Source organism: Equus asinus, chromosome 8, assembly GCF_041296235.1.
Source record: "Equus asinus isolate D_3611 breed Donkey chromosome 8, EquAss-T2T_v2, whole genome shotgun sequence".
NCBI lineage: Eukaryota > Metazoa > Chordata > Mammalia > Perissodactyla > Equidae > Equus > Equus asinus.
Window position 1 is genome coordinate 63,010,836 of NC_091797.1, and position 25,476 is coordinate 63,036,311.

The window sequence follows — 25,476 nt, forward strand, 5'->3', positions numbered from 1 at the left end:
AGTATATGTACTATAGATAGATATAATATTCTATCTATCTATCCATCTATCCATCCTTTTTATTTATAGAGGAACTCTCCAGGCTCTAATTACTTATCCTCATTTTGTGTCAATTTCCCTACATATAAGGTGAGCATAATATAAATACCTAACTCAAAGGGTTACTCTGAACACTAAATGAGATGATATATATGCAGCATTTAAAATATTATCTGGCCATATTAAGTGCTATATAAGTGTTCATTGTGGTTGTCGTCGTCATCATCATCATCATCATCATCAACTCCTTGCTCTCCCTCTGAGGAGAGGGATTCCCATCTGATGGGTCAAATTCCAGGACACAGCCTGAGTGGATGAGATTGCAGTGTGTTAAAATGGTATATTGCTCTCTCTGAGGCCCTCTTTGCCTTATCTCACGGTGCAAAGAAGAACAAAGGCTCAAGGCCTTCTTCCTACTTCCATGTATGTGGAATCCTAAAGACGACCTGCTCTTTTTCCTGCCTAGGAGGAGAGCTGGCCATATCTTCGCAGCAGAACGTGTATTCAGGACCTTGAGTCTCTTGTCCTCCAGTGTACGACCCTGAGATCTGGTCTGAAGGGTGAAAGAGGTCTCTTAAGCCTCTAGGCCAGGCCTCCAGCGCCAGCTCAGCTTTCCAGAATTCCAAGAAGAATGATGTCAGGCTATATTTCCCATCGCTCGTAATGTTTAAATCTGCCACTGGAACTTGCTAAGAAGTGACGGCGACTGTCCACAGCAGGTTTTGGTAAGCCCAAGTCCCCTAGCTATGATACCACTTTAGCACTCTTGAATCCCATGATTATTTCTAACAACAGCAAAGATGATTGTAACAGCTGGTATTTCTTGTGCACTTACCATGCAGTAGACATTCATATAACAATTCATTTAATTCTTACAACTCTAAAAAGGTTACTGATTTCACAGGGTTACACAGCAAGTAACTAGGCTTAGACCAGAGCTCAGGTCTCTCTGACTCCAGAGCCAGTGTTCTCTACTTTCCTAGGGGCCTACCAGGGAGTCACAGCTACAGGCTCTCTGGCTTGATTTCATAATAATGAGGAAAAATCAGATCAGGGGGTACAGTGTGGACTTCATGGTTTGGACAACAAGTTCAGCTCTGGGCTACTAATCTTTATACGTTCTTAGGCGAAGGTGATTAGATTAAAGACAGGAGGATCAGTGTGGCTACTAGAATCAGGGTGTGACCGTGGGGAGGAGAGAAAATAAAATAGATTATGACCCCACCTGGGTCTATGAAATATTTGTGCTATTTTAGAAAGAAAGTCAATGGTTAGGATGGAAAAAACCCTTCATTTTTTAGAGTAAAAATCTCCTTTTTTTAGGCATAGTATTACAAAGGTTAAAGAAAATGTGCCATGAGATTCCTGCTCTGATTTGAAATGATTCAGGACACACTTCACTTAGATTGGGAAATGAAAACCATGTGACTGACAAATAGCTTCAAGTTCCTCTGTTGAAAACCAAATCCCATTTTCACTTGTGGGTATTTCATTCATCTTTGCTTTTTGGTTTTTTAATTACATGGTAGAAAGTGTGACTGTAATTTCCTCCCTGAGTAACGACAGCATTATTCATCAAGAAGCTTTTAATTCTATACAGCAATTGCTTCTCTTCAAAAATCTGATTTCAATCTCCGCAGAGGCAGAAGGGTATGAGTTTTTGACCCTAGGGTTAATTATCTGCAAATAAGTTAAAATCACACAAAACCTCATCCTGGGAAAAGGAAACCCCAGCTCCACCCTTCACGTTACCTGTCTTATTGTCAGTGGGGGTGTGGAAGGCGAGTGGGGCAGGGCACACTGTCTGTCCTGCAGACTGAGCTCCACAGGGAAGGGCAGGATCATCTCGTTCATGGCTGTATTTTTAAAGCCTAGCAAAGTATCTGATGCACAGGAAGAAGTCGATAAATGTTTGCAGAAGTGATGTGAATTGAAGGGAGACTGAATGGAGGAAAAGGCTTTGAAATATTCCTTATTTTAAAACAGTTAAGTGTATGAAAAGGTCCTATTTCTGGAGGAAAACAAGAAAGAGGCAAGCAATGAGGCGACTCACTAGGGACCATCAAGGGACTTGAGGAGTGTGGCCAGTCTGTAGGAGGAAAGTTAGATGTACCCGTGGGATCCTGTCTCTTCTTCCCAGACTCTCCCCTCCCAACTGCACCACCAATAACATCTGCTCTTCTCTCCACCTTCTCTAATTTTCTCCTGATGGGCCCAAGATTCACTTGCTCATTTGTTTTATTTTAATTAAGAATCATTTCTGAACACCATAGGTATGGCCCGATATTGAAACTTGGAGGATTGGTCTGGAAGGGAGCAGAGCCACAAAAATAAGAATATGATAGCTCACGTGTGTTGAGTGCTCTCCACGTGCCAAGCACAACTGCACACATTTCCAGGCATTAACACATCAACTCCTCACTGCAGCCCTAAAGGCTCATCTTCCCCTCACTGCACCCCAGGTGGTCCCCACCCTCCACAAGTGGCTTGCACATGTTATCTCCACAGAATCCGATATACACCTCTCTCATTATACTCGTGTCTTGTGTTACTAGAGCCATCTGTTGACAGGTCTGTCACTTCTAAAGGCTGTTCATTCACTTTTGCCTCCCCAACACCTAGCACGGTGGTTGGCACTTGATAAGTCCTGAGCAATGTTTGCTGTGTTAAGTGGCTTCTGATCCAACAAGAAAGGATGCACATTAAAAAGCAATGCAAAACTCTGTACAAAGAGCTCCAGAGGGGCAGAGTGCTGGTGGGGGCCAGAACCAGTGGGACACACTGGCACCTCAAGGGTAGCGGGGAAGCTTTGCAATCCTGTCTTGGCAATGGGGTCGGCAGGACCTCAGAGGAGGAGAGCAGGAGACGGGGAGGCAGAGGGTATGAGAGGCTGAATTCCACACGGAGGCTTTCGTGGAAGGGACTACAGCAGGGTCCGGTATGGCCATGCCACAATGCAGCCCAGATGACATATGACGTGATGAATCATGTTAGGACATTGAGAAGGGGAGGGTTCCCAGCCATGGCTAACAACAATTGAAGCCCTGAGAGGGACCAAGGGGCCCTATTTTTATGATCTTCAATTTTTAATGGGAAAGGGTGTCTGAGAACTCAGAGATCAAAGAGTGTGCCCCAAACTGAAAGATCCATAGGCTTTGGATGGAATTTCACTGCAAAGGGACTCTGAGTCCAAGTACACAATACAGCCCAGCTTCTGCCCCTATGACACAACATTGCCCACAGAAGAATGTGCAAGAGATCAGAGGGGGACACAGAGTAAAACTCTTCATTAAAAACCACACTCCTTAGTGTGAAAAATGCTCAACATGTGGGACCATGGCTTCTAATCCAGGGGGCCAGCACCCACGGTGTGAGTGCAAAAGGGGAGAGCAGCGGGGGGGACTTGGGGAGCGGGAGTATTGAGGATCTAGGGTCACATTCCCCATGTGAGGCGGGCTACAGCGCAGTAGAGAGAGGCTGTATGGGGAGAGGGGCACTACAGTGAAGAGGAAGGAGGGAGGAAACAGGAGGAGGAGGAAAGGAAAACAGGAAGGGAGTCTGAGTGGTGGTCCCTGGGGTCTGTCCAACAAATGCAGTCTCATATCCCAGCTTCTTCACGCCTTTAAAAAAACCCTCCAATCCGAGATTCTCTTAAATGCCCAAGGTTTGTCACCTTCTCAGATAGCTGAATTTCCCGAGAATCATCAGCCCATCTGGGTGGTATGCTGGTGACACTCATATGCCCCAGGTCTCAGTGTTTTTTCCAGACAATGAGCACGCAGTCTTAGAGCCAGTGCTTTCAGAGCCAGACTACTGGGGTCTGAATCCACTTAGAAGCTGTGTGGCATGGAGCGAGTAACTTGACCTTGCTGTGTTTTGGTTTCCTCATCTTTAAACTACTTCATAGGGCTGAGTGATTAACGGACAATTCATGTGAAGCTCTTAGAACATAGCAGGTACATAATAAAATTACTAATTCACAGTGATTAGGGGAGGAGAAATTACTACTAAGAGACCCACTTAATAAGAGTGAATAAGTGAAGACAGCTCATGACCTCTGAAAGATTGCCAACTCTTGCATAATCTGTCCTTTGTGAAGAATGCTTTGTCCCTTGTTTAGGAGCTCTTAGAAGAAGGCTTAATTTCTCTCTCCTGGCCCTGTGCTCAGGCATATTAACCGATGATAATGAATTACTGCCCAATGACATACCTTGGGAAAATAAACCCAAGACAAACAGTTCCAGCTGGACAAAGATCTCTGACCCAGTGCCTCCTCCTTCTGTATACACCGATCTAGGACTGGGGTCTCGTGAACTCTTCTTCCCCATGACCAAAACATTTCTCGCGTTTCCAGTCTCCCTTCTTCCCTCTGGTCTCAAAAAGAAGCAGCATCTATCCTCTCCCAAGTCTCTTCTTCCAACCATTTAGTGCCTTAGATCTCATCCTGTTTCCTCAGTAATTATCTCCTCTCTCTTCAATCTCCCTCTTTCTGAAAAAGGCTCATATTTCCCTCAAAAACAAAAGTTTTTTTTAAAGGCTAATGTCCTATGGTACTCATTTTTGTCGAGCAACTTCTTGAAATGGTATATTGTACTTGCCTCTACCCTTAATCCCTAAGAAATGGGGTTCCATTAACACAATTATCCTTTAATGACACATTAAGGTCTCAGCAACCATCAGAGACCTGAAGCTCCATCCTCACCCATCTAACCTTTTTGAATATGTCGCAGTCGCCCCATCTTTCTCTTTGAAACTCCTTTCTCTCAGCCTCCAAGGACACGGTGCTCTTGGAAATCTTCAGCTTCTGACTGCTTCTTGGGCTCTGGATTTGCTCTGTCCCCCACTCCTCACCCGCTCCCATATATGGCCTGCCTTACTCTGATGTGGGTACTCCCAGAGGATCTAGCCTTACTCTTTTCTCTTCTCTGTTTATGCTCTTTTTTTCTGTCCGAGCACATGGTTCAAATTATCACCTCTATATGGAGAATCACAGCTGGCCCCTCTTACAAGCCCACATTTCTAAATTTCTGAGCACCTGCAGATAACTGCATGTCCATGGGGCTCAGCCTCAGCCTCAGCCTCAGCCAAACTGAGCCCACTCCTTCTCCGCAGCCGGCCCTTTTTCCTGGGCTCCATTACTCTGGTCACAGTTCATCATTCTCCAAGTCACCTGGATACTCTCAAAGCCTTGGGATCATCTTAGACTCTTTACTTTCTCTGGCCTCCACGTCTAAGTCTTATCAATTCTGCAACCTCAGATGTACACCTCCCCCTCTCAGTGCTCACTAAACATATCCCAATTCAGTGCCTCCTCACTAACTTTTGGCCTGGGCCTTCTGTTTAGAATCTTTGTCGTGAGTCTTTACACTCCAAGCCAGCATCATCTCCGTGAAGCCCAGTCTGATCCCAGTCCTGCTGCTTCTCATGAGGGAGCACTACTTTCTCCTCTTCTACAGATGAAGAGGGTGAGGCTCAGGGAAGTTAAACCTAAGGCCGTGCAGTCAGTAAGAAGTACAGCCAGAATTTAAATTTGACTATGTCTAGCTCCAAAAGGCATTATTATTCCATGGATGGATTTTTGGCTGATTAGCTGGGTGGACAGATGGATGGATCAATGGATAAATAGGTGAATAAATGAACAAATAATAAACAGGGTTTAATAACTCAGAACGACCCATCCTGCCATGTGGACTGGCAATAGTTAAGTTTAAAGTGGGTGGGTTGCCTTGGTATGATTCCTGTAGAGCAGTGGTTCTTAACCAGGTGAAATTTGGCAATGTCTAGAGACATTTTTGGTTGTCACAACTGGGTCTGTTGGGGGGGGGGCGGGGCGAGGAGGGGTGCTGCTCCTGGCATCCAGTGGGTGGAGGCCAGGGATGCTGCTGCATAGGATGGCCCCCACAACAAAGAATTATCTGGTCTAAAATGTCAGTAGTGCCGAGGTTGAGGAACCATACTTTAGAGTGATTCAGGTCAATCCCTTGGGAAACAGGCAGCTTTTTTGAAGGTAAGTGAAGGAATAAAGTCAGTAAATTTCATACTTGAAAATCTGTGCTTCAAAAACAATCTAGGGGCTGGCCCCGTGGCTGAGTGGTTAAGTTTGTGTGCTCCGCTTTGGCGGCCCAGGGTTTTGCTGGTTCAGATCCTGGGTGCAGACATGGCACCACTCATCAGGCCATGCTGAGGTGGCATCCTACATGCCACAACTAGAAGGACCCACAACTAAAAATATACAACAATGTACTAGGGGGCTTTGGGGAGAAAAAGGAAAAATAAAATCTTTAAAAAAGAAAACAAACAACAATCTAACAGAAAACAAAAACAAAGCAGGGAAGCCTTGTGCTTTAAAGAATGGGGGCACAGGCACCTGTGAATGAGTGACATGCCCATCCCTCAAGAAGAGAGACAGAGAGAAGCTGAGAAGGACAGAAACAGAACTCTGAATCAGAGGAATACAGAGATTTGTGACATATCCTCAACATTTCCAAAGAAGAACTAAGATGAGCACATACTTCATCTCCGAAACACAGAGACAGTCGGATGCACGTTGCCTTTTCCGAACCACCTCCTCTGCCCTGGATTGTGTGCCCTACCCTGCTCCTTTTCCCCATGTCCTCTGAGAATTCTGCTCCAGGCTCCTCAGCCCCATACTCTCTGCAGTCCCTGCCCAGCCGCAGGGCAGGCTCTGAGGCTGCTCCGGCCAGGCTGGAGCTACAGCTCCACCAGGCTCAGGGTGCCTGGCCCTCTGCTCTGCCCGTCGCGGGGGCCCGGGACACTCAATAGGCCCTAATTGGCCACTGCCAGTTTGGCAGGGCTCTGGGTACACCTCATTCATTAGCACAAGCTATTCATTTCAGTTACCCTGAGAGGAACTTGAGTCAACATACACTCAAACTAACTCCAAATACCAGCTGCACAGAGCCTGGCTCTTTCCTGCAGTGGGAAGATTGACTCTGCCTGAGACTAAACGCCTGCTTTGCTTAAGTGCCCTTTTTACTTAAGTTGTGAAAAATGGAAATAATAGCCATCTGCAGTATGCGTGAGCACCGCAGATGTTGCAAGCCATTGCAATCTACAGCCAACTTCCTTGGTAGCACAGCGTCCTTATAGGCTGCAGGATGGCCACTGTCAAAAGCATGCTGCCCAGGGCTGGAGACAAGGGACATTTCTCCTTCTGCACCACTCTCAAAAGGCAATGGAAGAACTGGTGAGCTCAGGCAGGGTTTCAGGTGGGCACATTCAACACAGGAGCTCAGCAACACCCTACAATGCAGGGTGGCCAGATGGGGTGGCCAGGGCAGCAGCAGACAGTGGGAAATTTTACCAAAAAGCACAGCTCACATTGGGCAAGTAAATGGTTATTTCCTGGGAAACCCAGCCACAGGAGGCTCGTGACTAGGCCTGATATTTCTAGTTCTCTAAAACGAGCCTCTGTTTCTTTCCTCCAGCCAGGACCTCCTGAAGTACAGTGAGCTGTGTCTACTGAGGCTTTCCTTATGATTTAAACCAATTCGCTGCCAGTTATAGCTATCCACAGCGCACAATGTGCTTTCCCGTCTCTTACTGCAGGGAGAGAATCATGTGAGTATGTTCTCAGTTTTTCCAACAGCAAAACTCATTTTGAAGAAGGCATTCTTTGTAGATGAGTAGAATTATTATTCCCTATACCTTTTTGCCCTCTCCCAGTCATGAATAAACAGTCATTTCAGCTTTAGCAAACCTTGCTTCAAAAATAGGCAAAGCAAAGCAAAGCAAAACAAAACAATAAAGCGGTAATGCTATAAAATCCATAATTTCCCTCCAAATGTCGCAATGTGACAGCACCCGAGTCCCTTTTAAGCACATTAGCAAGCAATACTAGGCCATTCCCAGCTATTAGACTATTTTGAAATAAACCCAAATTATTGGGTAGAATTGCAGGCCAGGCATAATTCCTCTATTTCAGTGCCTCATGAAACTGTATCCCTGTGACTGGAATCCTGCCACCATTCAAAATTAACAAAGGACGCAGACTCTGTTTGATGAAACATTAATGACCAATTTGCAAATGTTCTAGGACCCCTTAGTTCATCACAGGTTCATCAATGCAGCAGCCACCCATCTCTCACTATATTCTTTCAATTATTTAGCATCCATTAAGCGCCACAGCACGCTAAGCTCCTAGCGACCTTTCACCCACATTACTTCCCCCAGCAGTTTCATTTACCTGGTGGTCCTTCTAACTGCACAGGCCAATCAACCTTTCCTTAAGACAGGAAACTCATTTAGAAATCATTCTCTATGGGCGTCCCTTGCATTACATTTCCAAGTGCACATGGCACATGGCAGTGAGCATGATATGGCAGAAGCTCAAGGAACTCTCCCGGCTGTCCCAGTGCATCGGAGGGAAACACACCTGAAAACGAGATCCTTGTGGTACCTCAATCTGTAAATCCTTCATATCGACCTTATCTGGACTTAACTAACCAATTCAGCCATTTATTCAATATTTCCTGACTGCCTCCAATGTTCCCAGTGCTGTCTCAGTGGACAGCAGACAGGAGCATATGCACATATGCAGACAGCAGCAGTGTGGGTGTGGTCGCAGCTGTAGTGGAGGGCCGAGAGTGCTGTGGATGCACAGGGCCAAGTCCTGATCACAGGTATGGGGCCACCGTCACATATATGGAGCAGGGGACCACAGAGGAAGGATGACTTGAGGGACATGGAAAAGCTCTCCTCGTTTGAAACTACTCCCCTTCACTGGCCCTTATAGACGCAGATGCATCCTGAGTCACAAAGACTGACTCCAGAAGGTCCCCTCATCGTGCTTTCTTCCAATTACCTGAAACCCACTGGGGCAGCATTTCTGGTCTTTACTTAAAGACAAAGTCCCTGCTCTGGCCTTTCCTTCATTCTGGCCACTCAGCACCAAGCCATTACCTCTGAAAAGTGATAACGAATATAAATGACACCACTACCATGGAGAAAGTAGCAGATGTCATGAAATAGGCACAAACAAAATGTTCCAGGAGACCAGGGGAGAGAGAGAAAGCTCTTGGCAGAGGAATGGGGTCTGATCTCAGAGGCAGCAGCATTTGAGCTGGCCATGGTGGTTCTCTCCAATAAAACTATTAATGATTAATAACAACATCTCCCCCCCAGCCCACCGCAACAGCAGCAGCAGCAGCAGCAGCAGCAGCAGCAGCAGCCACTACTGTTTACTGAGCAATTTCCTGGGTGCCAAGCACTGTATTCATGCTTTTCCTACTAGTAACAGCCCACTGAAAAAGGTATTATTAATCCCATTTTACAGTTGGTGAAAGTGAGGCTCAAGAAGGCTAAGTACCTTATCCAAGTTCACATCATTTGCACACAATGGTGCCAAACCTGGAATGTGTATCAGGTTTCTTTAACTGAGACCATCCTGAGATAGCCTAAGGACCCTACACGTTCATCCCATGTCCAGTTACCCAGGTTGTTCACTCTGGAAGGGCCCTGAGTCCCTGGGGAGTGCTGTCTGTGCAGAAGGGTGGGGCCCTTTGTTGCTGAGAGCTGGTGCAGGAGCCATTCGCTAGGAATTTCCAACAGTAGAGAAGACAATGTATTCTGGGGCAGAGGGGGCAGATGGGACCTTGGTTTTGGGGACGATGGGCTGCCTGTTTAACTACCAATGTCCTCTACCCTTCCATAGCCTCCAATCTCGCTAAAACAATGACCGTTCGACAGTAGGTGTCTCTGAGGCACAGGGAGTGGCGTGCTCCCTCCCTGTCTTCTACTTTTTACATATTGCTAAAACAATTGCAGAAACATTAAAGGAGAAACAATGTGCTCATATGCTCCCCATCTTAACACAAATATTGTTGTGTGTCTGCACTTCTTTACGGTCCTCGTTCACACGTATCCATATTTTCCCACAGTTAACCATGGTTATATATATACATACAATTTTAGGTTTTGTTTCATTTAACATTATTGTCTAGATATTTTCCTGTTTGCTGCAGTCTTCATAATTATCATCTTAGTGGTGGGCTCCAGCCATCACATATGCATCCCCAGCACAGGGGCCTGCTGGCTTGGAGTGAGGTGCTGGAAATTCCTTGCCCAAATCTACACATGGGAAGCGCAACCGTAAATGTGCACATATCCATTATACACTCAGATGAAGGGGTTCCAGAGTGTGATTAACCAAAGTCAGGATCAAAAAAAAGATTTTAAAAAGAAAAAAAGAGCAAAGTTTTTATTTGTGTTTCAAGTGCAGGGGTGGAGGAAGAGGAGAGAGCCTGAAGCAGGTGCCATGGTTGGGTAGTACACTCAGCCTTTTAAAGTCACTCTATGGTGACAGTCACTTAACTGCTCAAATTCACCCACCTTCCTTCCAATTAATGTTTCTAAAATAATGATGATGACAATGACGATAATCACAATACAAGATAATACTTCGATAGCACTTTTTTCACATGCCAGGCACTCTTCCAAGAGCTTCGCATGTATCAACTCCTTCAACCTTTACAAGCATGTACTATTATTATTCCTGTCTCACAGATGTGGAAACTGAGGCACCGAGAGGACAGGTAGCTCTTCCCTCAGCTCAGGGCCAGGATTTGAACGCAGGCAGCCAGCTGGAGAGGCCATGCTTAGAACTGTTTTATAATAATTTCCTTAAAACTCAGATGTCATTTCCCTTCCTGCTCAACTCTTTTCTCACCTCCTGTTGATGATCAGATTCAGTTCCAACTCGTTAGCCTGGCACTTAAGCCCCACAAACTCACCTCGACAGTCCTTTTCTAGCTTTCTCTCTAAGAATTCCCTTCAACCTGCTCCACTCTGTGTGTGAGGCCCAAAGCATGGCGTGAGGCCCAAAGCATGACGTGAGGCCCAGAGTGTCACTGTTCTCAGCTAGTACCCCTCAGCCTCTCTTTCCTGTGCCTTGGCCTGGAATGGCCTTCTCCTCTGTTTCTGCATATCCAAATTTTATTCATTTTTCTGCTCCAGGAGCTTCCTTCCAATATCACTCATCTCCCCCTTTTCTGAGCACCAGAAACAATGTTTTGTGATACCTCCTTGCAACCTTGACACTAAAGTTTCAGTTCTTGGTAGTTTTGTTGCAGGGATCTGTGCTGCAAACATTTTTGCCACTTAACTAAGTGGCTGTAAGGCAATCCTGCCATGAAAGATAAAATAACTGGTTGACAGTTTGGGGGTTTTTTTTGTCATTTCATTTCTTCATTGATGAAGTTCTTGCAGTTATTTCCATTTTTATACCATATAAATCTTAGCTAGCCTCCATAATGGTCTATACAGTGATGAGTAGATGTGGTGGTGGTGGTGTGATCTTAATACAGTATTTCTTCCAGTTAGTGACATTTATTGATGGCTTCATCAAGCTGACAGATGATGATGATTTGCCCCAAGAGGTGGTTTCTTATTTTGAAACACACTACATTGGAGCAGAAAGAGGGCCGAGGGCCTCTTCTTTGAAGGCGCTGAGTTGAACCCACATTTCCCATAGAACGAAGACAAGTGCTTAGCTAGGTACAATCCACGAAAAATGAAATAAAATCAGTTCTTTGTGCCATGTGCCAGTATGGCCATGAATCTACATATACACATTTTACATGTATTCAAATATTTTGCAATAAAGTCTTTTTAATTTTATTACTCCTTTTTTTCAGGTTTCATTATGTCCTTTTAAATTAATGTCCCTCTCTTATTTTTTGTGATTTTATCTTATGACAAAATTGCCTTATGGCCAGTTAGTTATGTGATGAAAATGCTTGTCGCAAAGATGCTTGTGGTGTAAACACCAGACGTGTGAAGGTTCATGCAGGAAAGGAGGAGAGGATTTGAATACCCAACACACAGCTAAACATCATTCTTCTTCTCATTGATCTCTCTTCTCATCAGTCTCTGAGTTCCCACTCCACTGCCCCCCATCTCACATTTTCCCCTCCATTGGAGTTGAGGCCCATCTCATATTTCTGACTGACCCTCAAAGTCTGGAAGGGCAGTTTTGGGAGGGCATTCTTCCTGCTTCAGTTTCCTTCTAGGGTCTCTGAGTTTTTGAAGGGAAGAAAAGTGTATTCGCTGATCATTTTTTCAGGTATAGCATGCTAGAAATTGCCCTTTCTGTCAGAATCATAACAAACAGGTGCAAACTGCTACTCCCTTAGGCCTGGTCAGGCTTCATTGATTACTGAACCTACTCCAACTCTCTGGCTAGCATGTAAGCCAACCTGCAACACTGGGAACACTCAGGGGCCATCTCTGATCTATTGCGCAATTCTAGGAAGCCTTCTGAGCAGGCATAGGAAACTGCCTGCCTCCTTCTCAACCCAACCCAAGCCTTCACCCATTTAGGACTTGACCCTAAGGGACTATGGCATCACCTGTACTTTTTACCTAGTGTTACACTTATTTGGGAAAATATCTCACATTTCCTACATGATCATAAGCTTCTTGAATATTGGCTTAATGTTCTATTTGCCTTTATATTCCCTGCAGTGCCTTATATAAAACTTGACACTTGATGTCTTTTCCAAACAGGACAGATATGATAAACCCATGAAGAATAAATTAATAAAAAATAATAATAAACATATTAAAGGTCCTAGCTAGTGTAATAAGGCAAGAAAAATAAATAAAAGGCATATGGATTGAGAAGGAAGAAATAAAATTCTCTTATTCACAGACAGCATGATCTGTCTACACAGAAAACTCCAAAGAATCTATAAACAAGCTTCTAAACTTAGTACAGTTGCAAGATACAAGGTCAATATCCAAAAATCAATTATATTTCTATAAACTAGCAGTAAACAATTGGAAACTGAAATAATACAAATAGTACCATTTGCAACAGCATCAAAAAACATGGAATAGGTAAGACTAACTCTTAGAAAATGTGTCAGATACGTATGCTGAAAAGTATAACACTGATGAAATAAATCAAAGAAGATGTAAATAAATGGTGAGATATAATATAGTCATGGATTGAAAGAGTCAATAGTATTTTGATGTCAATTCTTCCCAGACAAATATAGGTTCAACACAATTCCAATCAAACTTGAACAGAAGTTTTTGGAGAAATCAACAAGCTGAATTTAAATTTTTTTATGGAAAAGCAAAGGGACACTCAAAACAATTTTGAAAAAGAACAAAGTTGGAGGGCTCGCACTACTTGACATAAAGATTTCCTATAAGCAACAGCAATCAAGCCAGTGTAGTAATAAAGAAAGAACAGACACATAGATAAAATGAAGAGAATACAAAATCCAAAATAGACCCACACGTATATGGTCAATTGATTTCTGAAACAGGTGAAAATGCAATTCCATGGAGAAAGCAGAGTTTATTCAACATGGTGCTGGAACAACTGGATATCCATAAGCAAAAAAAGTAAAAAAGGAGTCTTGATTCACATCTTGCATCTTCTGCAAAAATTAATTCAAACTGAATTTAAGTGTAAAACCCCAAACTATAAAACATATACAAGAAAATCTTTGTGATCTTGGATTAAAGATTTCTTAGATATGATACCAAACATACAATCCATAAAAGAAAAAAATTGATAAACTGGACCTTATAAAACGAAAAACTCAATTTAAAAAATGGACAAAAGATATGAACAGACAATTCACCAAAGATATACAGATGGAAATAAGCACATGAAAAGATATTCAACATTATTTGATAACAGCAAAATGCAAATTAAAAGCACAATAATTTATCATTACATCTATTAAACTAGCTAAAAAACAGACAAACCAACCTACCAACAAAAACCTGACAATAGCAAGTGCTGATGAGGATGCTGTGCAACTGGAACTATCAAATATTGCTGGTAGGAATGCAAAATGGTACAGCCATTTTGGAAAACAGCGTGGCAGTTTCTTACAAAGTTAAACATACACTTAACATATGACCCAGCAATCCCACTCATGGGATATTTACACAAGTGAAGTGAAAACTTATGTTCACATAAACACCTACATGTGAATGTTTATAGCAGCTTTATTTATATTCACCCAAAACTGGAAATAATCTAAATATCCCTCACCTGGGAAATAGATAAACAAACTGGTGTTCATCAACACAATACAATACTACCCAGCAAGGACCGGCTCTGTGGCCGAGTGGTTAAGTTTGCACACTCTGCTGCCGCGGCCCAGGATTTCCCTGGTTTGGATCCTGGGCGTGGACATGGCACCACTCATCAGGCCATGTTGAGGTGGTGTCCCACATGCCACAACTAGAAGGACCTGCAACTAAGATATACAACTACGTATGGGGGTGGATTTGGGGAGATAAAGCAGAAAAAAAAAAAAAAAAGAAGATTGGCAATACTTGTTAGCTCAGGTTCCAATCTTTAAAAAAAGAAAAAAAAGAATACTATCCGGCAGTAAAAACCCAGCAGTAAAAAGGAACAAACTACTAATACTCAACAACATGGATGAATCTCAAAGGCATCACACTAAATGAAAGAAATCAGGTTCAAAATGTTATATACCATATGAGTCCACTTATACGACATTCTGGCAGGGGCGGGCAAAAGTATAGGGTCAAAAAACAGACCAGTGGATGCTGCAAGCTGAGAGTGGGAGGCAGGGTTGACTAAAGGGGTGAAACCAGTCATGCTATCAGTTCCCCTATAGTAAACCCAGCATAAGTTGGGTTAAAACCAAAGCACTCTTTCCCTGCTTACTCCCTGGCTTCCTGGCTCCAGAATCCACTATCCTCCATGGAGACAGACACAGCCAAGGACAAGCACCTGGATTTGTTATCTCCTCCTCCTCCTCCTCCTCCCTGCCAAGGAGCTACAGGCTGGTGGGAAAGCTCCAACCAGCAAGGCCATATGCTCCCTGTCCCCTACCTAAAACCCCAAATAAAAATCCTTCCTTTTAGCTTTTTGGGGAGTTTGGGATTTCAGAGTTAGTTGCCCTTTCTCCTTGCTCAGCACTGTGCAATAATAAAAGTCCTACTTTCTTCCACTACACCCGGTGTCAGAGATTGGCTTGCTGTGTGACAGGTGAGCAAACTCACTTCAGGTTCAATATCAGGGGTACAAGGGAAAAGGGGATTTAGGGGGGGATGATGGGATTATTCTATATCATGGTTGGCAGTGATTTCATGACTACAGTCATGCGCCATATAGCGCCATTTCAGTCAACGATGGACCACATATATGATGGTGGTCCCATAAGATTAGTCCCACATAGCCCAGGTGCACAGTAGGCTGTACTATCTAGGTTTGTGTAAGTACACTCTGTGATGTTCACACAACAACAAAATTGCTTAATGACACATTTCTCAGAAGGTATCCCCGTCATTAAGCAACATATGACTGTTTTTGTGTTTGTCAAAACTTGTAGAACTGTCCACAAAAGGATAATTTTTACTATATGTAAATATACCTTAACTTCAAAATAGAAAAAAATAATAAAGAAGTTAAAGAAAATTTTAAGTTCATTAGAAACTTGAGAAACAAGAATACTTTTGTCTTGGCCTTGGCCCACCCAGTAATTTTAGAAAAATATGCTTTTTTTAGTCACCTAAGCCCTCCTTTGGCAGCATTTATGGAAACTACCCATGGAAGTTCCCCAAACCTCTTCTGTTTTGTCCATTCCATATACTGCCAATTTCCCTACCTGACTCTTGCTATCAATCATCTTCCCCTCTGCAGCCCCCTAACTCTGTCCTAGATCACCCATTCCTGTCCACAGCTGCAGCCATGGAAGCTTCCCCTGACCACGCAACTTGACATGATTACTCTCGCTTCTGAATCGCCACTGCACTGTGAGGCTTTGGGGCACATGGATTCTGCCTAATGAGCGCCCATGGTCCCATCTCATCTCTCCTATGTTTGGCAAGGTCTGTGTATGACAAGATTTCAGAAAACACATTATCAAACACCTACTATGTGCCAAGGGCAGCACAGGCACTTTATATCCTATATGGCGGGCTCCTCACAGCAATCCAGTGAGGAGATTGTTTTATCAACGAGGAGACTAGCTCAACTTGCCCAGTGCCACAAGGCTCTCAATCCAGCTGTTCTCACCGGGCTTCACTCACCTTCTCCGTCTGCATGGCCTGCCACATGCAGCTCCCAGTAATTATATGCTAATGTGTGAATTTTGAAAAGGGACAGACATATTTTATGTTACTAGAGACTTGAATTAGAACTGATCTATGGAAGTCCTGGGGTGGCAGATTTCAGCTCAGCATCACGAAGAGCTCCCTAACAATGACAGGGATCTGTTCTAGAATACAACGGGCTGCTGTGATGGAGTGTTGAGGGGAGTTGGCAGAGCACGTGTGGGGGACTCGAGGGCCTCTAAGATCCTTCTATCGAGGACATTCTGAGCCATGGTTGGTCAGCTGGTAGAGCACTGCATCCAGTGCAGGATGAGCTGTGCTCCTGCACACTCAGTCATGGGAGGATTCCCGTCCTTCCCTCTCACTAAGCCGTGGCCTCTTTCTCTCTCCCAAGTAGCCTCCTTGGCTTGTGGAACAGCCCAGGGACTCAGAGCTTGCCCTCCAGACACCTCATGGGCATAGGCAATCCTGAGACTCAAGCCATGACAGCATTACACGCTCATGTATTTTTTCTGATGACCACAAAGAGAAGCGATGCCTGCAGCAAAGAGTTCCCATATCATTTCCTGCATGTAAATGTTTTGTTTGCTCCTTGTTCCTGGTCACATGATGGGTCTTGGCAGCTCCTCTTTATCATGGAACCCAGAATCCTCTGCTCCCTCTGAAGCTGGTGAGGAGTGGCGCTGGTGGCTGCCGTCTCAGGTCTCTGACAGCTGACAGCCCCTGTACCAGCCCCTTCCTTAGGAAAAGGGTCTAGCTGGACAGATTCTAAATCCCTATAAGAGAAAACTGAAGTCACACAGTGTGGGGAAAAGCGCACTGAAGTGTAAAGCACTTGTGTGGGGTGGCCTCCCATGTAACCCGCTGGGGCAGCCCTTCCTCTCCCCTGAGCCTGCCCGCTCCTCCTTGGCAGCTCCCTGCACCACGGGCAGCCCAGCGTGGGCTCTGCAGGGCGTTTCCCCTGTCCTTGGGGAAATGTGCCTGTCACCAGCAAGGCCCCTCACAACTGGCACCGCCTGCTGTGGCTGCTTCTAAAATTCATTTCAAGCCACATTTTGGCCCAAAGCCCTGAAGCCTCTTTTCAGGAAGAAAGCACGGAGCCTCCCAATTTCATTTTGTTTTTTTACTGCTTGTTCAAAGAACAATCATATAAGATAAAAATATCATCCTCAGGCAAAGAGAATGTAATTCAAACATTCTTAAGAATAGATTCAACAACCTTTTCCTCACAAACAAAACAAAAAACAAACCTGCTGCAGTCTTGGTTTCCCCTGGTTACATAAAGAAGAAATGAAAAGAAGCGGGGAGTATTTACAGGAGAGACTTCTCACCTGCCCTGCAAGCGTGACGGAGAAACCTTGTAACAAGCACTTTACAGGTATTATCCTATTAAGATCTCTCCACAACCCTACGGAGGGATTCTGCTATGACCCCACGTTACTGATGAAGACACTGAGGCCTGGAGGGGGTAGTGATGTGCCCAAGTTGCACAGCTGGTAGTGCATAAAGCAAAGATTTGAATCTGAGCAGTTTTACCCCAGGACCCAAGTTCTTGATCAGATGCTACAGTTGATATTTGCGTAGCTATGGTCAGAGGGAGCTAAGAAGCTGCCTTTTGTTTTGTGAAGAAATGAAAAAGACATTAGATTTGTTTCTTCCCTACTCCTATTTTCTTCTTGTTAAATATCAGGTGCTCACACTTTGGTTGGACATGATCCGACACTTACGCTTGGCCCATTCATGACCTGCCTGCTTTCACTCATTCATCTGTTCTTAATAAGGTGAGATGATACACAGCCACGAAGCCAGCACTCAACACCAGACCTGGAGCTTTGACAAGGACGTCTCTCTCTCTGTGCAGTCTTCCCCCAGCGGGTCCTCCTGGCTCCCCTATCTGAGGTAATCACTATTCTGAATCTCTATTTATTGTCCCCACTGGTTTCCTTTTTATATAGCCTCGTCGCAACTGTAACATTTTTAGAAGTTATTTTTTATTTTATAAAAAGAGTATCATGCTGTAATGTAATCTTTTGGGACTTTTCCACTTATATTCACAGCTTCACAACCAGCAGTTTGAATCTGAAGCTCAGCTATGGTCATCCAGAGAGGACAGGAGGTGGACGAGGGTGAAGACGCACCTCCTGGGGGGCAGAACAAGATGGTCCGCACCTTTCACCTCCAAGTCCACATCAAACTCAGTAACCTAGCTCCTTACCTTGGTTTCTAAGGCCCAAGCCGGTGTGGCCCTTGATTATCTCACTGCCATTCTCTCTCACCACACCCCCTCACTGACCATGCTTAGCAACGCCGTCCTCTTTCTGTTCCTTAAGCATCCTTGCCGTGCAGCCTGAGCTGGCCGTTCTACTCTGCCTCCTCTTAAATTTCACCGTCCAAGTTACCTTCTCCAAGGAGCCCTTCATGACCGTCCAACCTCAAACACTCCTCTGCCACGCTGCCCTGCTTTATTTTGGCTACTTTACTAACTGTCTTCCCCCTCTACAAGAAGAAAGTCTTGACTAGAACAAGCTGTATATCTAGTGTAGACCTCTAGGGGTCCCCAAGATCCTTTCAGGGATTCATAAGGTCAGAAACTATTTTATAACAATAAGATTTTATGTGCACTTTTCACTGTGTTGACATTTACACTGCCAGTGCAAAAGTAAGAATGGATAAAACTCATGGTGACCTAGCCCAGATCATGGTAGTGGCATCAGCCTGTGCTAGTGTCACTGAATGTCTTACCAACCCACACTTGCAGGGAAAAAACAATTCAGTTTCACTTAAGAATGTCCTTGAAAAAGCAGTAAAAATCATCACCTTTATTTAATCTCAACCCTTGAGTACATGTCTTTTCTATATTCTGTGTGACTAAAGGGGAAATGCACATAAAGCACTTCTGTTACACACTGAGGATAAGGGTTGTCTCAGGGAAAAGCACTCTGTGACATTTGAGTTGCAAGATGAACTAGCAATTTCCTTCATGGAACATCAATTTTAGGTGAAGGAACTACCAATGGACACATGATGGCAGAGATTTTTGCAAAAATGAACGAAGTGAGCCTGCCACTTCAAGAACTGACAGTACTTTTTGCCAAGGATGAAATTCAAGCAAAATCTGAATTTTGGAAAACTTTTATCTGCCAACTCTTCCCAATAGTTAAGACATTTCTGATGAGATGGGTGGTGATATTAGTGAATGTGATTTTTAAAACTTGGATAGTGAAATGTGTCAACATTTGAAAGAGCTGTATAACTCAGTGAACCAATATTTTCCAGTTGACTAATGCATGATGTCACAAAATCATGCATGGGTAAAAGATCCATTCAAATTGCAAGGCAGACTAATGGATTTTAATGTAACTTACAAAAAGTTCATTGATATCATCTCAGATTTCTCAGTGTAACTAACTTTTAAGAAACTAACACTTGTTGAGTTTTGGCATAGTATCGAAGAAGAATATCTACAATTTTTTCAAAAGGGTATTAAGACAGAGGCTGGCCCCGTGGCCGAGTGGTTAAGTTCAAGCACACTGCTTTGGCGGCCCAGAGTTTCGCCAGTTCGAATCCTGGGCGTGGACATGGCACCGCTCATTAGGCCATGCTGAGGTGGCATCACACGGGCCACAACTAGAAGGACCCACAACTAAAAATAGACAACTATGTACTGGGGGTCTTTGGGAGAAAAAGGAAAAATAAAATCTTTAAAAAAAAAAAAGGGTATTAAGACATTTCTTGCTTTTTCAACAACATATCTGTGTCAAAGTCAGATTTTCTTCATTTACTTCAACCCAAACAATTTAGAGCACCAAGTTAAATACAAAAAGCAGATATAAGAAGCCAGTTGTCTTCAACTAAGCCAGACATTAAAGAGATTTTTAAAAATGTAAATCAATGCCACTCTTCTCATTAAAATTTTTAGTTATTTTTTATAAAAATACATTATGTTAACATGCAAGGGTTTTATTATTATGTTTAAATGAATTAATAAAATATTTTTAAATATTACATTAAAATTTTTTAATACGATTGACATCAATAGATATAACTGGTGTCCTCAATAATTTTTAAGCATGTAAAGGGGATCTTGAGATTAAAACGTTTGAGAAGTGCTGCTCTAGGGGTTAGCATATGCTAGGTACTTGATAAATGTTGTTGAATGAATATACCAAAGATAGATTCCCTTTAACATTTGTCTGCCGTTCTCTCTTTCAAAACAGCTGCATAAAGGTTTAACAATGGCTCATAAGTTTTAGAGTAATGCCAGTGAGATGAAGACCCAATGACACGAACATTTAAGTCCTTGAAGAACTCAGAAGTCTCCCTCAGAATCACCACAGATGCCTCCAAGTATTTTTTCATCCTTTCCTTTTTCTTAAGTGCCTACATCAAGATAAAAATTTTACAACTAGTTCTAAATGTGTTTAACGTAATTGCCTTAATTTTAACTACTGGTATTGCAGCAGTATTTTTTGTTTTTTGTTTTTTTACTGTTGCACGTTGCAAATACAGGGTGCTCTTGCTACACTGCATGCTAAATTGAAGCCTAACTACCATTTAAACATGACTTTTCACTAGGAAAGCACATGACATGTTTTAAAAGTGACTCGAACTTCTGGGAGACAAATGACATTGTGGCTATGACAATTTCTGTGGTATGACAGAGAGTCCACAAAGGGTTGGCATCACACTAAAAGGAAGCCACATTTGGAAGCTGTCTCATGTAAAAGTAAACACACTGTGCTTTACAGGATTAGTTTTGAAGGACTCTAGTATATAAAATCAACTACAGCTTTTCAGATGGGCTGAATGATGTTGCAGAACCTCAACTTGGAATTATTTTGTCTTGGAAAGACGCACACTCTCTTTCTTAGTGTCACGTCGGTGATGAACTAGTGATAGCCACAGCTCTTGGCTGGCACATCACCATAACTTCTACTACATCCACACGAAGCTCTTCTTTGTGTTGAGGCCTGAGAGAATGTACACACACAAGGGCACTGATGGTACCCTCCAACTGCCTTGCCTGGATTTTCCAAAGAAAGCATCTTCTACTTTCAAAATCCCATGTTAGCCTCTAAGTGCTTTCCTTCAGCCACAGGGAGCCTTGTTCTTCAGACAAGTGTAACTGGATCAGTAGGTAAAAAGGGTGGGGGAGGCAGGAGACAACTCTCAGATCCTGACTAGGTTGCAAATGATGTGCTCTGCACAAGCTGCAGCAGTAGGGCTCTACGTGGGACTGGAAACACTCCTGCCATCTTCCACAGGAAGACTGGGGAGACACGCATTGCTTTAGAAGAACCAAAGATTCAATATTAACAGGAAGATTCTAGAGAAAACCTCCCTGTTCTTGTAACAAATCTAACTTGAATCTAACAAACTAGGATTTAATAAAAACATTGTCTTTTCAAATCCAAAAGAGGCGCCCTATTGCTTTGCACTGAGAGTCACATTTCACAGGCTGAGCAGGAACAGGCTCAGCCTTTCACTAGCTGTTCAGCCATGAGCGGTGAACTGGGCCCATGAATTTGGGGCAGAAAAAGACCACATTTGGTCTTTTAGCTAAAAGAGGTTTTAGTTAAAAAGAAACAAGGCCTCTTGCATTCTGAATTGTCACTCTTGAATTTGATATTCTGAATGTCTCCCATGGTACATCCGTAAGTTACAGCTGTTTCACCCGATTTACTGTTCAACAGTGGCATCATCTGAAAACAGGGAAGCCAGTAAATACCCATCAGCAAACATGTGGCCAACACTGGCCATCACAGGAAACCTTCAGAAGAGCACACAGTAACGAGCACATGATACCGCTCACTCCCTCCACATATACTTAGTAAGCTCCGCCCACGGGCCAGGCTTCGGGTGGGTGGGCACTGAGGACCCAGCGGTAAACAACACAGACCTCAGGAAGTTTTCAGTCTAGCACAGAAGAGTTGAGTAAATTATTATACAATTAATATAAAAAATAAAATGTCCCCGTAACTCCCCATTTTCATGCCTGTAGAAAGAGTACTATTGCATTCTTGGGAGGCATGTGACTAATGCGATTAGGAAAGCAAGTTCCCCTTGATGAATAATGGATCTAGGCAATGCTCATTCTGGCTGCTCCAATCATTATGTAAAAAGCTGATGGGGGAACTTTATTGCAGACGTATTAAGCTGACAACACCTGAATCTACCGATCACTCTTTGCAGCACGAAAAGATAGATGGAAGTACAGAACACCACTCATTAAGAGTCTTGCCCCCACCCCAAATCAAACTTAAATCTGATTGAGCCTTCAGATTCAATTACCAGTTTGTAGGGAACACAGAAGACAGAAAAACATGTTAAATGATACCATGGGGATGCAACTGGCAAAATTTTAGAATGTGGGACAAACAACCCAATTTCTTCAACAATAAGTTACCAAAAATGAGGGGGAGAGGAAACATAAATTAAAAGGGACCTAAGAAACACATCAACCAAATGCAAGTATGGGCCTTGTTTGCATCGGGATTCAACCAACCATTGAAAAAAGAAAGTATGAAACAAACAGGGAAAACAGAAAAATTTGAAGACTGCATGTTTGATAATTAAATATTTTTTTTAACTAGTGACAAAAATGTTGTGGTTGTTTTTTGAAAAGTGTTTTTTTTTTCCATTATAGGTACATACATGAGTATTCATGGATGAAATGGGATTAGCTTCAAAAGAATAGATGGGGAAATAAGTGCATGAAAAAATGCTCAACATTATTAGCCATATTATTATTATTCAGCAATGCAAAGAAGTGAAGTACTAACACATGCTACAACATGGGTGAATTTTGAAAGCATTATGCCTAGTAAAAAAAGCCCGTCACAAAGGACCACATATTATATGACTCCATGTATATGAAATGTCCAGAATAGGAGATCCATAGAGATAAGAAGCCCATGAGTGGTTGCCTAGGGATGGGGGGAGGGTGAAAGATGATATTGAGGAGTGATGGCTAAGAGCTCCTGGGCTTCTTTTTGGGGTAGTGAAAATATTCTAAAATTGACTGTGGTGATAGATGCACAACTCTGTGAATATGCTAAAAGCCACTGACTTGTACGCTTAAAAAAAAAGTATTGGGGGGGCCGGCTTGGTGGCACAGTGGTTAAGTTCACGCACTCTGCTTTGGTGGCCCAGGGTTCGCTGGTTCAGATCCCAGGCACAGACCTATGTACTGCTTATCAAGCTATGCTGTGGCAGGCGTCCCACATGTAAAATAGACGAAGATGGGCATGGATGTTAGCTCAGGGCCAATCTTTCTCAGGAAAAAAAAAAAAGGTATGGGGAAGGGAGTAAGGAGACAGGTGAAATGTAATAGACTATGTGTTGTAAATGTTTTAAAATATGTAGGCTCTATCATCAGACCCTCTGGGTCAAATCCTGGCTCTGCCAATTACTAGCTGTATGACTTTGGGCAAGATATTTAACTTCTTTGAACGTCAGTTGTCTTAAATGTAAAATGGGGGTAATAGAAGTTTGTATAAATTAAATGAGGTTGATACATTTAAAGTATGTGGAATGGTGTCTGGCACATATAAAATGCTCAATAAACAGTAATTATTATTATTCTCCACTATTTTTTTTCTCATATCAGCTCCTTCAGGAGCATCCATTTCATCAGCATCTCTCTCAGAAACCACAGTAATTATGGACATCTTGGAGATGCTCATAAGTCTTCCTGACTTTTCCTAACGTTTTGTTGGCTTTGTCCTTCTTAATTTTTATGATTCTCCTTAACAAAGTATTTTCCTTCAAAGGGTTCTGTTTTCTGTGAGTGAGTTAGCTTTCTATTTGGTTTCAGACTACAGATGAGGATTTAGGAGCAGCAGCAAGAGATATAAGAAGGAGACCAACTATAGCCACATCAATCAACTCTGTGCCAGAAGGCCTAACTCCACACCCGCTGTGGCCATAAATGCAGAAGAGCAAAGGATAAAGCCCACAGATAATCCTTGCAGACCCCTTTGCTTTGGTAGTGCCTTGGGAATAAGACTGGCTCAGCCCAGAGGCGTGTGCATTTTGTTGCTAACATGAACAGACCTCCCAATTTTTCCCCTGGATCCTGACGCAGTCATCTACCTTGGGTCTTACTCTCATACCCCCAAGAATGGCCTCCTAAATTAGCAAAGTGCTTTGGCTCCTTTTCAATAACAAAGGCTCTACATGAACCTAAACCAGTAAAACCATGATGAATATTTTATAGATGGCACTCTGGGAGCACAGCTCAGACAGACACACACACACAATGGGATTTATATGCTCACATATGCTCTCCACACAGAACTGCAGCATTTTCTCCCATTCAAGTTTCCTCCAAAACAGATATTTTAATTTTTGTTTTGCTGTACTGTATGTATCCACTGCACAAGGCAATCAGCCAAGGAGAGATTTAATCACATGAATGAAATTTCACGGCTTTGAAAAACATGGTAGAGCAAGACAGCAACATGCTCTTCCGCTCTGCTCCCGGGGTCTGCCACTCGGCTAGGCAGGTGCTGTGCCACCCTTGGGCCAAATTCACCCTGGGGCCAGGGGTCAAACTGCTCTTCCCATCTCTGCAATGGCCTGTCCAAATGTGCACAGGCTCCTGTGAAAGCTACATCTTAGAGCAGTGCTACTCAGCGTTCTCCACCTGGAAACACGCTCATTTGCAGCAAGGCCTTCCCCATGGACGCCCCCAGGCTCAGAGAGACAGTGGGCAGTGCTGAGTGTCTGTGGGGCTGTGCATCTGATACGTTACGAGTGTATGCGGCTGTCACGCACTGTGAAAAGTAAACGTGGTAATTACTTTTATTTTCCTAAATGTCTATTTTTCCAGACCGCCATTCCATTTGTCAAGTAAGCAAGTATGTCCTACAAAAGAATGAACCAAAAATAAACTTTATTTTACAGTTATAATATCTAGAATTTAAAATTTTTAACGTTTGCCAAAATGAATAGTGTTCTTCCAGTTTACTTGCATGACCTCTTCAGCCTCCTCTGGCATTTTAATTGAAATAGAAATATGTATTGTGTTACTTTGTTCAGATACACTGACGTTGATGTTTTGTAACCAAACAGGCACCTCTGGGAACACAGTGTGTCCTCACCTACAGTGTATATAACTTGCCTTCTTCCTTGCCAAAATGTGTCCATTCCCAAGTAAAGGTAAAGAGAGTAAAAGAAAAAAAATCATAAGTCGGCATCTGCTCCATAATGCCAAATTGCCATGACCATTACAAGTTTGTGGTTACTCAGTGGAGGTGAGGATAAGCTAGGGAGCTGGTTATATGCTGTCATGTGGCTCTTTTTCTTCCTTCCAGAAAGCTTACTGGAGCGGAAGTATCAGAATGGTGACAGCGAGAGTTCTAT

General features: G+C 43.2%; 1 protein-coding gene across 30 annotated transcripts in view; it reads right to left on the reverse strand.

The window, feature by feature from the left end:
• The window catches only part of FARS2 (phenylalanyl-tRNA synthetase 2, mitochondrial), a 467,039-nt gene that overhangs the window by 38,948 nt on the left and 402,615 nt on the right, over positions 1–25,476 (reverse strand). For 10 of the 30 annotated variants that reach the window (XM_070515673.1, XM_070515654.1, XM_070515655.1 and 7 more), the window contains one exon: positions 13,115–16,886. The exons of 19 other annotated variants lie outside the window; for them this stretch is intronic. In XM_070515673.1, coding sequence (XP_070371774.1) covers positions 16,670–16,886 — 217 coding nt within the window. In that variant the 3' untranslated portion in view covers positions 13,115–16,669. Of the gene's footprint in view, positions 1–13,114; positions 16,887–25,476 lie in introns of those variants that run through there. One more of the 30 variants, XM_070515665.1, reaches the window with a different exon arrangement.